The sequence below is a fragment of the Delphinapterus leucas genome, chromosome 1 (assembly GCF_059928025.1).
Source record: "Delphinapterus leucas isolate spDelLeu-1000000601 "Yukka" chromosome 1, BTC_Dleu_Yukka2, whole genome shotgun sequence".
Lineage (NCBI taxonomy): Eukaryota > Metazoa > Chordata > Mammalia > Artiodactyla > Monodontidae > Delphinapterus > Delphinapterus leucas.
Window position 1 is genome coordinate 60,511,148 of NC_143129.1, and position 14,186 is coordinate 60,525,333.

Consider the following 14,186-nt stretch of genomic DNA (forward strand, 5'->3'; position numbering starts at 1 on the left):
GAAACGAATACAATATTATAGTGGGTAGACTCCTCAAAGGACACATAAGACCCTGAATTCATAAAGTAACAGGAAAGAGGAAACCTTAATGTTCATTTTAGTCCACTCTCTGATGTGATGCTTGAAAGCCCATCTTCAACATCCTCACTAAGTAGTCTTGTGGCTTGTGCTTGAACACCTCCAGTGACCAGGAACTCACTACCTACCATGACAACCCAATAGCTCTGACTATTATAAAAGCTATTCTTTACATGGAGCCAAAATCTGTTTCCCTGTAGATTCCCCCATTTGGGGGAAATTCCCTCCCTTGGACCTTTTGCTGTATAAAAGTCCAATCCCATAGCATTTAACAGCCCTTCAAATACTTGAATTCCTTGAATAAGCCATATTCGTGCACATGTCAGAGTTTTAGCAAATGCAGTTCCTTTTGTCTATAATGAACTTCTGTCTTCTCTACTTAAAGAGTCATCTATTAAAACCCAGTTCAGTATTATCTTCTGATACACTAGTTTATGCTGTAGGAAAAATCTGTGCTTCAAAACCAAGTTTATTTCTCTCTCATGCACTACACACCTGCTGTACGCAGCCAGGGCACCCTTTATCATGGTCACTCAGGGACCCAGATTGAGAAAGCAGCCACCATCCTGAACATTGCCAGTCACCATGGATGGGAAAGAGAAAGCTCTGGGGGGTCTCCCGTCAGCAATGAATGCCCCCTCCCAGAAGTGACCCACATCACTTCCTCTCACAACCATCGGCCAGTACTAGTGACATGGCCTCACCTAACCAACAGGGGGCCGGAAAACACAGCCCTGGAGAATGTAGTCCTGCCACATGTCTGGAAAGCCAGGCCAGAAATACTTGGCAAACAGGACTGACGATTACCCCACACCCTCTGCGTAGCTTCCCCTGCTGCCCCAGGCAAAGTTGCTGTGTCACCTCCAGCCCTCTAGGGACATTTTGTGTGTTTTTTGGTCATGATAATGATCACACTGCATTGTCATTATATTTACTTGTGTTTCCATCTCTTTCATGAGGCTGAGAGTTTCTCAATGACAAGAACTAGATCGTCATAAACATTTAATAAGTGGATGCATTTGAGAGCAATGACTGTATAGCCACAGTAAGAGCCCAAGTCCTTACAGTGGTTCACAGGCCTTCTCTGACCTGGCCCCCACTCCTCCTCTGATCTCATCTCCCCACATCTGCCCCCTCATTCACTCGCCTCCAGTCTCACTGTCACTCAAACTCACCAGGCCGGCTCCTGCCTCAGAGCCCTCACCCTTGCCGTTCCCTGTGCCTGGAATGCACTTCCTCAGCCGTCTGCTAAGCCCACCCCTCACTTCCTTCAGGTCTCTGCTCAGTGGTCACCTCATTAGACAAGCTTTCCCTGGCTGGGCTCTACAAAATATCCATGTGACTTCCCTGTCCTGGTACCTCCTCTGCTCCCTTCTTTTCTTTTCCTCCACAGCAGTTACCACTTGCTGACACAACACACACAAGTGAATGTTACATCATCATATATTAAATACCACATAATATGCATTATATCATACATTATATATGACATACAGAATTATTGTGGGTATTTATGTATTGCATGTCCTCCCCCTCCCACCCTCTCCCCCCCCCACACACACTTAAATATAACTTCTGTGAATAAAGGAACCAGCATATAGTAGGTACTCAATAAATATCTGTCAAAGGAATGAATGATAAAGGAACGATAGCTCTGGGGTTGTCACTTCTCTGGACAAAAATGCTAAGTTCCTCCCTCTCCTACAACAAGATTTTGAGTACCTTCAGCATCCTCCCCACCCAGAAGTAATCAATGACAAGCGCAGTACAGAGCAAAACAGTCTCCTGCACATCCTAGTCTGTAATTTCAATTAATAAAGCCTGAGTCGGTAAATCAACTATACTTCAATCAATCAATCAATCAGTCAATCAGTCAATAAATCCTGAGTCTAAAAAAGGTTTTGGAGGTTACAAAAATCACACTGTTGACTAATTCATAGTCAGTTTGGTTATTGACTAAAATCTTGTGTTTTTCACACATAAAACTATACTTTTCTCTCCACATATAATTTTATAGTTGTTGCTTTGGACTGGTGTGGAACCTAACATTTTTCCCTTTTAATTTTCCTGTCACTTGTCTTCCTTTTCATTTATAATGTCATTTATTCTTTCACTTATTTATTGAGTGTCTGTTCTGTGCAAAAAGTTCTGTTAAGTGCTATGGGTGCTACATGATAATTTTACGATTCCCAGAAAACAAAAAAACAACCAACTATTCAGCAATATCAACATGGATCAGACAAACCAACTTTAGTTTAGCAAGTGAGATGGCTAAGGCTCCTTAGCCTTCAATGTAAATGTAAGTGTAAATGATTTATATCAGAGCCATTCCTGGGAAACTTTCAATGACATAAGGGCAGAGTGCCACTCCAAGGATGAAACGCCTAGAGCAGCTGAAAATGGGAAGGCAAGTAATACCTCAGATAGAGGGGCTTGGAAAGAGCTTACAGTCATGAGAGAAATTTGGTTCAGACATGTCACTCCATGTGTCCCCAAGGTTGATTTACCTCATCTGATGTAACCAGTGGATCACCACCTCTCCCATCACTCCAAGAACCTCACCCTTCTTTGAACAAGGGTATGCTAAGGTTGGGCTTTCCGGCTGTCAAATGATGGAAGAGATTTCTCACATGTGCCAGTGATTTCAGGGTAGTCCTGGGATAGGGGAAGAACCAGGCAGTCTGGCTCCAGAGTCCAGAATCTTAATAGCTCTATTCTGTTCTGCTTCTTCTTCATATTGGAAACAAAGATTTTAGTCCAATATATAATATAAAGACTGAGTCATAAGACATGGTTTCCAAAATAGTCACTAATACAGATTACTCCTAATATAATCATCCCTCAGAAATTGTCCAATTGAACTGAAATTGAAGAAAATAGTGAATAACTTGAGGATAATGGAAAGAGATTAAATGAGTTGGAGAATGATTGAACCTTGTGCTCACAGGGCATTTACTCATTAATTCATCTGTTTAACGATCTTCCATGTATCTACTCACTTATTCATTCAACAGCCATAGTACAGAACACTTTTGCTGTCCTAGACACACATCAAATACTGTGAATAAGATGTGGTCTGACCTAAATTGACTTAGCAGTTCGGGGCCAGTGGGGGGAGGCAGGGGACGAAGCTGATGGGGGGGCAGGAGCAGACAAAGGAAACCCACAGTCTAGTGTGGCAAATGCTGTCAGAGGGGCTTTATAAGGAGTGAGAGATAAATTTAACCTGTGCTGGGGATGCTCCTTAGCCTCCTGAGGGAACAGGAAGAAAAAGATGAGAGGAGAATGCTTCGTGGAGGAAGGAACACTGGATCTGGCCCTAGCAAAATTTTCTAATCTCAATATTCTTGGGAAGATCCTATAACTAACACAATTTCCATCAGAGACAACAGAACATTGAACGTGCTTATCAAGACAAGCACTGGAGCATAGCAGTTAAGAACACAGGTTTTGGAGTCAGACCTGCATTCAAATTTTAAGCTTTCTAGGCAGAATTCACTCCATTACAAGATGGGGATAATCATAACATCCCATCATAGGTTTGTTCTAAGGGTCAAGTAAGATCCCCCATGAGGTGCACAGCGCAGTCTGTACACAGGACACATTCAGTTGATGTTAGCTGTTGCTTATCGCCTTCTTCCCAAATTCACATTTACTCTCACCCTGTTCCTTTGCCCTTAATCTTCTTAGCTCTCACATTACCTTTAGAACCAAAATTTGTAAGCCTCTTTTCTCTTTTACACAGGGAATACAGAAGAAATATAATTTCTGTAAAACTGATTTGCATTACAGGAAATTTATCGTTCTCCATGGGTCTTGGTGACTAGGTAACCAGTAGAGGAGCTAATACATTATTTTAGCAATTTAAACAGGACCTCGGAAGAAAGGCACCCTGTGATCACAAAGCACTGGGACTATACTAATGAGAACATTAAAAGAAAGTTCGGCTCACACAGTCCCGGATAATCACAAATGTACCTAAGGATTATTAACAACCACAGTTACCTGGAACTATATTATCTGCCTGGTTGGTTATTCTAAAGTCAACTTGTATGTGAACAGATGAGCTTAGAGGAGTTAATAAGTTATCTTGAAGTGGCTGGCGGGACCCCTTCATTATAAATATCTGGCGAAATACGAGGGTATGCCTAAGGCTCCATGGTACCCTTTATCTTAATTCTCACTCAGAAGTGAAAGGATGCTCTGAGTTCTCCTTGGAGGACGAGGCTAGCCACAGTGCCCCTGCCCCGAGTCCTCACATGTCCTCTTTGTTGGAACCACTTGCCCACTGTGGAGGCCAGACTCATGTGCTCCAGATGAGCCTTTTGGGAAATCAAAATGCCCTTCTGCGAAGCAGAGTCCACTTTCAGGGGTTCATTCCTCTCGGGAACAAAAAGCTCTGGGCTTTCATGACCCTGGTAGTCACTTCCCAACCTTCCCCTTGAAATCCTCACTGCTATCCTTTAGCTTTGTAGGACTGTGCATAGCGTGGTGCCCAAGCGCAGGTCTCAGAGGCCATCTCGTTCGTTCCTTGGTTTCTCTTGAAAATTTCCACAACTCCATGCTTTCTGCTGCAGGCCGGTCTTGAACCCAGCACTCTGCTGAGAGGATGGGGGCAGACGGGGAAACAGTGGTCTTGAAGAACATGCTCATTGGCGTCAACCTGATCCTTCTGGGCTCCATGCTCAAGCCCTCGGAGTGTCAGCTGGAGGTCACCACGGAAAGGGTCCAGAGACAGGCGGTGGAGGAGGAAGGAGGCGCTGACAGCTACAATACATCCGGCAAAGAGCAGCCGGTGGTCTTCAACCACGTGTACAACATTAACGTGCCCCTGGACAGCCTCTGCTCCTCGGGGCTGGAGGCCTCGGCCGAGCAGGAGGTGAGTGCCGAAGACGAGGTGCTGACAGAGTACATGGGCCAGACCTCGGACCACGCGAGCCAGGTCACCTTCACCCACAGGATCAACCTCCCCAAAAAGGCCTGCCCATGCGCCAGCTCTGCCCAGGTGCTGCAGGAGCTGCTGAGCCGGATCGAGATGCTGGAGAGGGAGGTGTCAGTGCTTCGGGACCAGTGCAGCAGCAACTGTTGCCAGCAAAGTGCGGCCACAGGTAGAGTCTGGGAGTCTGCAGCCGGTCTCAGGAGGGAGGGAAGGCGCTGAGTGGAGAGGGAGAGTGAGTGAGCGCGAGCCACCACTCCCCTCGAGACCTGGCTCCTCTTCACACAGAGGGAAAGAAGTGCCCCAGTCTGTAGCTCTCTGTTCAGACGTCTCTAAGATCTAAATGTGGTCCTTCCCAGGGGATTTGGCGTAGGGATTCTCTACAGCGCATAGTCAGTTTGAAATACATTAACCCGATTTGGGGGGGATGAGTCAGGTAATGATACATCGGTTCAGCACAGCAACTTCTGTGGTGAGCAGGGAATTTGACGTCTGTCTTCATTCATCTTGGGTTTTCACAGGCTGTTGAATTGATATCTATCCATGTTAACCTGAGGGACTAGAGAATTCAGGTGCTCTGTTCACTCCATCTCAGTCTTTCTCCCATCTGAGTAAATGATAGTCATTATAGTCTCAGAGGACCTGGCCCCATCTTCTCCAGCAAGATGGAAGTTTCAGCCCCTGCCCCCTCCACGAACGCATGTGGATGTACATGCCCGTGCATGCACACACCCACTCACAGAGCTTATTACAACCCCCTCCCCTCCGAAGGCTGAGTATCCAGGACTTATACCTCTAGTCTCACCCACCCCCTGACTAGTAACACTTACCAATGACTATCTTGACCTCCCTGGGAGAAGTCAGAGCCAGACTTCCTGACTTCAAATCCTAGCTCTGCTACTTACTAGCTTGTGACTTAAGCAAGTTGCATAACCCATGAGTTCCTTTCTCCATTGACAAACGGTGACAGACTAGAACATCAGGAGTTATTACATATAAAAGCCTCCATTCAGATGAAAGCCTGGCTTCTAGTAGGGACCTCACATGCAATAGCTCTTATCAGCTGACCCCCAATGAGCAGAAAGTGTGTCCCTTTTTGTGCCCAGCTCCTCTCACCCAAAAGGTACCTTCAACCCATGAAATTCATTCTTTAACAAGAGGACTGTGTCTTCCTTACTATCTTGGGTTCAAGCTTTTACCTTTTATAGTGGTTTAAATTAACCACTATAGTTATAGCATGGTAAGGGCTAGGGCAGGAGATATGCATAGAATCCTAAAAAGATCACAGCAAACAGTCATCAAATGAGACAAGTTCTGGGAAGCCTTTGAAGTGACCCTAGTGCTAAGTTGTGATGAATGAGCAGAGTTAGTTAGATGGCAGGAAGGAGAGGGAGTGGGATGTGGCTGCAGCGCATGTGACCTTGTCCTGCATCACAGGCCTGGTACTCAGCATACAAGCCCTCAGATCCCCTTCCGTCCCCATAGCCAGCACCTGGGCGTCTTGGTCAGGGGCTGTCCTTGGGCTGTAAGAACCTCTTTGGCCTGCCCCAGGGAGACAATGGACATTTATACCCTCCAAGGACAGCCTTTCGTCCCAGTTGAGGTGTGGCTTACACTGTGTCCAGAAGACCCTGCAGGACTGAACCCAAGTGACACCCCCAGGACTTTGCCTGATAATGTATCTCTGGCTTGGGCTCCAACCTCCTGAGTCTCCCCTTCTCCCTGACAGGTTTTTCCTGGGAGCACTTTCCAGTAAGTCACTATCATTTGAATTCTCATCTAAAGTCTGATTCTAGGGAACCCAAGCCAAGACACACTGAAGGTGAGCCCCTGCAGGACTAGGGACCTGATCTCACTCATCGTCGCCCCCAGTGCTGTGCCAGACACAACCCCTATTAGATGAAAACATTCATGAAGTCGATGATGTACCAAACTAGCTTGAGCTTAATTCTCAGCAACACAAATCTGATCAGAGAGTGAGGAGAGGTCTCTGCCCACCCCTCCCATACCCCATTTACAGGAGGTTCCACTGCTGCCCTTTGACTTTCTCCTTGGCCATTCCAGGACAACTGGATTATATCCCTCACTGCAGTGGCCACGGCAACTTTAGCCTCGAGTCCTGTGGCTGCATCTGCGATCAAGGCTGGTTTGGCAAGAACTGCTCGGAGCCCTACTGCCCCCTAGGCTGCTCCAGTCGGGGCGTGTGTGTGGATGGCCAGTGCATCTGTGACAGCGAGTACAGCGGCGATGACTGCTCAGAGCTCCGGTGCCCGACAGACTGCAGCTCCCGGGGGCTGTGCGTGGACGGGGAGTGTGTCTGTGAAGAGGCCTACACTGGCGAGGGCTGCAGCGAGCTGAGGTGCCCTGGGGACTGCTCGGGGAAGGGGAGATGTACCAACGGTACCTGCCTGTGCCAGGAGGGCTACACTGGTGAGGACTGCGGCCAGCAGCGGTGTCTGAACGCCTGCAGTGGGCGAGGACACTGCCAGGAGGGGATCTGCTTCTGTGAAGGGGGCTACCAGGGCCCTGACTGCTCGGCAGGTAGGGAGGGGAGCTCGGCGGGGCCTTTGTCAAGGGTGGTCCAGCAAACTGGCTGGAGGTGGGAAGAGAGATGGGAGGGAAGGTGAATTTTAGGCCGAAGAATTCCCAACTGGGTCATGTACACTTGCTTTCCAAGACAGCTGATTTCTTGAGTCAATCACAATTGACGAGGCAGATTTAAGGGGGGGAAGGGTGGAAACCAGAAAAGGTCAAGTTCAGGATGAAAGCTGAATCTTACCCCAAGACTGGAACAAAGTCAATGGTAATGACGGTGACAGCATTTCACTGTCCTTGAGATGGAAGAAAGCGGAGAGTCAGGCCATGGCACCACCTTAGGCAACGGACCACTCTAACTCAGCGGGCTTCCCAGAGCTCCACCTGCTCCAGAATATCCCCCTTGCCTGTTGCCATAGTCTGGGGACACGTCCTTTCACAGTGCTAGGGCATGCAATGGCGGTTAGTCTGTGATAGTCAGACTAGCAGGGCACTCTGGCACCCTGGCTATTTTAGAGCTTGCATATTGCAAAGTGTTATTAATTTTTGAAATAATCTAGTGTCCACATGGATAAAAGTATTTATAGGCAAGGAATTACTTGTCACTAGGAATAAACTACTAAAGGCATCGAGCAACAACGCACGTTCTAACTATTAGTACAGCATATTAAAAGGTCACGAGTCGCTTTGTTCCAGATGACATAGCAAATTGGAAACAACCCCACATGTGTCTGCACCATGGAAACCAATCCAAAGGTGATGTCCCAAAAGGAGGACCTAAATCTATCAGTGGGAAAATACCAATATTGCCTAAAATCAGATTATTGTCACTATCTCACCATTATTGCTCATCTTCTGACTACATCAGTGACTCTCACTGATAAATTTGTGCTTTAAACAGTACAGATTGAGTGATTGATCTTGATCTTTTCCATTTGTAGTTCAGTCTGTAACAGTGGGCTCAGAGTGCTCATTGGGAAAATTGAAAATAAAAAATAACAACAAACGAACATCGTTAAGCTTTCTGATGGGTTGGTTCTAGGAATTTTCTGATCAACCTTCTGACCTTGGTTTAAGGGGGAAATCCTGGGAGGCCAGCTTCACAAGCCTTTTATTCTTGAGCATCGTCAATGATTCCCACCTAGGTACCAGACCAGTCAGACAAGTCTCCTGCACCTGCAACTTCAACCTAAAATTTTTTAAAAGATCGATGGCAACAACTAAAAGATAAACAACAACCCACTGCTTAGGAAAAACAATATTTTCATGTTCTTCTATTTTTTTCCACAGTCAATGATTTCATTTAGCCTCCTAATTTTGTTTACTGAATATCTTACTGAAAATATAAATAGCTGTTATACCAGTTGTTCAGACGGAAAAGTCAAGCAGAAGTTAAGCTTCGTATTTCTGAATCCAAAGTCCTAGGTAATTGCTGGGAAGAGGAGGCTGAAGCATGATCCTATTCCCACCCACAGGACGAGGCTCCATGAGGCTCCATCAGAGGATGCTAAGGGTCCATTTGGGCCCTTTTCTATGTACGGCTATTCTGTAGTTCACATCCTTCTTAATAAAATTGATCTCTGTCGGGTTGTACCTACTTCTCATGTTCTTGACCCTCCTTTTCCACAGGGATGGGTTCATTTGCAAACAGAATCTTAATCTGATCCAGGGTCCAAACTGAACTGGAGATAAGCCCTTCTGGTCACTCAGGGAAGACTCAGGAGCTGCTAGCATAACTACAACTGGGTTGAGCCCAAACCATGAGCACGTTACCTCCAACACGTTACCTCTGTGCTGTTCGAGGAAGACTTCTGGATGCCCAGATAAATTACTTTACAGGTTCCCAAAGCATGTGAGGAGGGACAGTTGCATAATCTCCATCTGTTTCTATAGCAACCATGGAGCCACCACTGATTCGGCAGGTGCTGCTCTCAAGGCTTTCTTGTCTTTTAAACCAAATGCCATGGGTTTTTTCCAGAGAAGTAACTAGGTCATTATCTAAAGTGCTACTTCACTTGCTCTTTGTGAGAAGGCTCTAGGAGAGGGGCTGCTTATCCACTGCTTGACTCTTCTGGCCAGATGCACCCACTCCAGCATTACTGCTCCCCTCACCAACAGCAGTGAGGAGAGGAAAGAAGAGAACGCGTAAGGTGAAAACATGGAGAGCCACAAAATGCACTTCTCCACAGGTCATTCTTTTCTCTCTGGCAAGGGCATGGAAAATGGCTGCCCATTGTGTGGACTTCATTCTGAGGCTCCTTAGGCCACTAGAGCTTAAATACAATTGAATAGAGTTGACAAGGCCACTCTATTTGACTACCGGCCTTGATCGTTCTCACAGTGGGCCATGGGACCAGATCTCAACCTTTCTGCCTCTGTTCTCTGGCCCGGTAAAGACAATAGAACAAAAAAATTCATGAATATGAGCACTTAAAACAGGCTTTGAAAGAAGCTACTCTGGGCTTCTCATTTTACAAATTGAAAAAAGCAGCAGCCCTGAGAGACAGGAAGATTTTTCCACAGCCAGACAGCTAATTAATGGCAGATCAAAAATAAGAACGCTGGTCTCCTACCAACTTCTAGCACTCTTTAATCCTCCCTGGGATGCTAAGTAGAGTGGCATCAGAAAATAAAAATTTTGAAAGCCACATACACAAAGAAATAGTCTTTTGACATGAAAGCTGAGCTCTGTCAAATGATAAAAAATATTAGGTGTTGGAGACGGGGTAAGGAAGCACGTCCAACCATTTGTCCACGCCTGCCCCCAGGGAAGGAGGTTTGGCCACAACTCCCCGCAAAGCAACAGGATGAAAGAACAACCAGAGCAGGGGCTTGAAACAATCCAGAAAGCCGTTCCCTGGACTTCAGTCAGACCCGCAGAGATTCATCAGCATCAGCCTCTGTGTCTGCTAGCACCGCGGCCAGCCCAACCTTTGGCACCTGAAATCTCGCTCCTCCGAGCGAGACACTTCATGGAACTAATTCCAACTGCGCTCACCACATATGTGCAAAATTGATGCAAGATCTAAGAAGTAAACAGCATGGCATCTTTGCAGATAAGCAACTCCAATTCCTCGAGCCGCAGTTTACTCCTTTTTAACTGCCTGCTCTTCCCCAAGTTCCCAACTTGGAGCCCCAAAGAAGGTAATACTAAGAATAATTCGCAGCCCCCGCCCCACACACTAAATTCCTTGAATCAAGGCATACGGCTCTTTTACAGTTTGCTTTCTAGCAATACCATTTCATTTTATAAGAATTACTGACACCCAATGTACACGGCTGCTGCTAAGTTATAGGGTGAAAGGTGATGGTCTCCTCCTTGGAGCCACCGCTCTCAAGAATGCTTCTTCCACAATCGACACCATTGCTTCTTTCTCATCATTACCACCACCAGGCTCAGGTCTCAAGATAAAAAACTTGCCAAGTGAAGTTGTCAAGATGAAAAAATCCTTCTGCACCTGTTTTTTACTTTAAAATCCCCAAATGCTCTGCTTGGATCATTCTCCTTCGTCGTGATTAGCTTTATTTTCTGGAGAAAGGCACTAAAAATGAATACACTGACTTGTCCCAAAGGCCCTAAGAATTGCTGGTGACTTGAAATTTGGAATGGCTGTTTCTGTCACCATGACAGGAGGAGTCCCACACAGGAAACTTGGAATCAGCGTGTTGAATAACAAAAGGCAGGCCCTAGAGAAGCTTTCTTTCTTTTTTTTTTTCTTGTTGTTGTGCTTTTGTTTTATTTATTTATTTATTTTTTAACATCTTTATTGGAGTATAATTGCTTTACATTGTTGTGTTAGTTGATGCTGTATAACAAAGTGAATCAGCTACACGTATACATATATCCCCATGTCCCCTCCCTCTTGTGTCTCCCTCCCACCCTCCCTATCCCACCCCTCTAGGTGGTCACATGCACCGACCGGATCTCCCTGTGCTATGCGGCTGCTTCCCACTAGCTATCTATATTACATTTGGTAGTGTATATATGTCCATGCCACTCTCTCACTTCATCCCAGCTTACCCTTCCCCCTCCCCGTGTCCTCAAGTCCATTCTCTGTGTCTGCATCTTTACTCCTGTTCAGCCCCTAGGTTCTTCAGAACTATTTTTTTTTTTAGATTCCATATATATGTGTTAGCAAACGGTATTTGTTTTTCTCTTTCTGACTTACTTCACTCTGTATGACAGACTCTAGGTCCATCCACCTCACTACAAATAACTCAATTTTGTTTGTTTTTATGGCTGAGTAATATTCCATTGTATATATGCCACATCTTCTTTATCCGTCCATCTGTTGATGGACACTTAGGTTGCTTCCATATCCTGGCTATTGTAAATAGTGCTGCAATGAACATTGTGGTACATGACTTTTTGAATTATGGTTTTCTCAGGGTATATGCCCAGTAGTGGGATTGCTGGGTCATATGACAGTTCTATTTTTAGTTTTTTAAGGAACCTCCATACTGTTCTCCATAGTGGCTCTATCAATTTACATTCCCACCAGCAGTGCAAGAGTGTTCCCTTTTCTCCACACCCTCTCGAGCATTTATTGTTTATAAATTTTTTGGATGAATGGCCATTCTGACTGGCATGAGGTGATACCTCATTGTAGTTTTGATTTGCATTTCTCTAATGATTAGTGATGTTAAGCATTCTTTCATGTGTTTGTTGGCAGTCTGTATATCTTCTTTGGAAAAATGTCTATTTAGGTCTTCTGCCCATTTTTGGATTGGGTTGTTTGTTTTTTGATATTGAGCTGCATGAGCTGCTTGTATATTTTGGAGATTAATCCTTTGTCAGTTGCTTCATTTGCAAATATTTTCTCCCATTCTGAGGGTTGTCTTTTCATCTTGTTTATGGTTTCCTTTGCTGTGCAAAAGCTTTTAAGTTTCATTAGGTCCCACTTGTTTATTTTTGTTTTTATTTCCATTTCTCTAAGAGGTGGGTCAAAAAGGATCTTGCTGTGATGTATGTCATAGGCTGTTCTGCCTATGTTTTCGTCTAAGAGATTTATAGTGTCTGCCCTTACATTTAGGTCTTTAATCCATTTTGAGTTTATTTTTGTGTATGGTGTTAGGGAGTGTTCTAATTTCATTCTTTTACATGTAGCTGTCCAGTTTTCCCAGCATCACTTGTTGAAGAGGCTGTCTTTTCTCCATTGTATATTCTTGCCTCCTTTATCAGAGATAAGGTGACCGTATGTGCATGGGTTTATCTCTGGGCTTTCTATCCTGTTCCATTGATCTATATTTCTGTTTTTGTGCCAGTACCATACTGTCTTGATTACTGTAGGTTTGTAGTATAGTCTGAAGTCAGGGAGCCTGATTCCTCCAGCTCCGTTTTTCTTTCTCAAGATTGCTTTGGCTATTTGGGGTCTTTTGTGTTTCCATACAAATTGTGAAATTTTAGAGAATCCTTCTTAAAAGAAGTTTCTTACCTCTAGGATAAGCACCAGTCTGGAACTGGTAACCTAAACGATAGTCTGAATTATTCACTGATGTAGTTTATATTTGAGGGCTGTGTATAAATGAAGGAAAGCATCTGGTACAATCAGTGACCCATCCTACAAATTGTAGGGGAAAGAACACATTAAGCATAGATCTTGGTTTGATAATCAGTTCAGCTATGACCCAACTCCCTTACTTTTGGCAAGTCCTTTAGCCTGGGTCTCAGTTTCTCCATTTGTTAAGTTGGGATAATTATATCTACCCAATCTACCTCATAGAGCTGCAATTAAAGGATTTTTTTTTAAAGTCTAGTTAGATGGTTTATCTGAACATGTTTTATAGACTGAAATGTTATGCATATGTAAAGTGGTATTGTACACTGGCTTAGAGATTCTAGAAGCATTGTGCCTGGGTTCAAATCCTAGCTTCTGTGTTTGCTGACTCTGTGGCTCAGTTTTCTTCTCTATAAAACAGGGGTAAAAATAGTACCAATTCCATAGTGTTGGTGAGAGGGTGAAATAAGAAAATCTATGTCAGAATGTATAGCATTGTCCTTGGTGCATAATAAATGCTCTATATAACCATGCAAAATACTGATAGGTTCTATATACCAACTCTTCTTTCCCTGGTCCAGGAGTCATCTGGTATGCATTATACAGACTACCCCAAAGATCTTAGTGCAATTCAAAGCTTTCATCATGCCAGAGTTAGAAATGATATATGCTTATAAACTAGCGTTTGAAAGTGTGATTATTTAAATTTCATTTACATTCATCTAGTTTTATAAATTAAAAAAAAATAAATTAAAAATTTTTTTGTCCTGGTCAACATTTGCCATCTTTAATCAGAGGAAGCTCTGCTATCTAGATTGTTTTATACCATTCACAGTTTGGGGCAAAAGCAATCAAAGCATATGCCCAACATTGTAAATATATGTTCCTAATTTCCATCTTATGAGTCCTCATTTACACCTCTGCCAAGAATTTGAGGCTGAGCACCACAGGGAGCGCAGGCACCTTCTTTTCACATGGCCCTGTGACTAGCAGCAGCCTCAGTCCTCTGCTCTTGTAAAGGTGAAAGAGTGAGAATTCTCAGAGGAGAAATTCAATACCAATGACAACTTTTAAACTAAACAAAGCCTCCACTGCATATAAATGTATAAGTTAATTATGACTATTTAAATACTGGCCTG

General features: G+C 44.4%; 1 protein-coding gene across 1 annotated transcript in view; it reads left to right on the forward strand.

Moving 5' to 3' along the window:
• The first annotated feature begins 4,687 nt into the window (after window positions 1–4,687).
• TNR (tenascin R) overlaps window positions 4,688–14,186 on the forward strand; it is an 82,693-nt gene continuing 73,194 nt past the window's right edge. Inside the window, exons 1-2 of the mRNA XM_022556645.3 lie at window positions 4,688–5,186; window positions 7,079–7,555. Coding sequence (XP_022412353.2) covers window positions 4,688–5,186; window positions 7,079–7,555 — 976 coding nt within the window. The remainder of the gene's footprint in view (window positions 5,187–7,078; window positions 7,556–14,186) is intronic.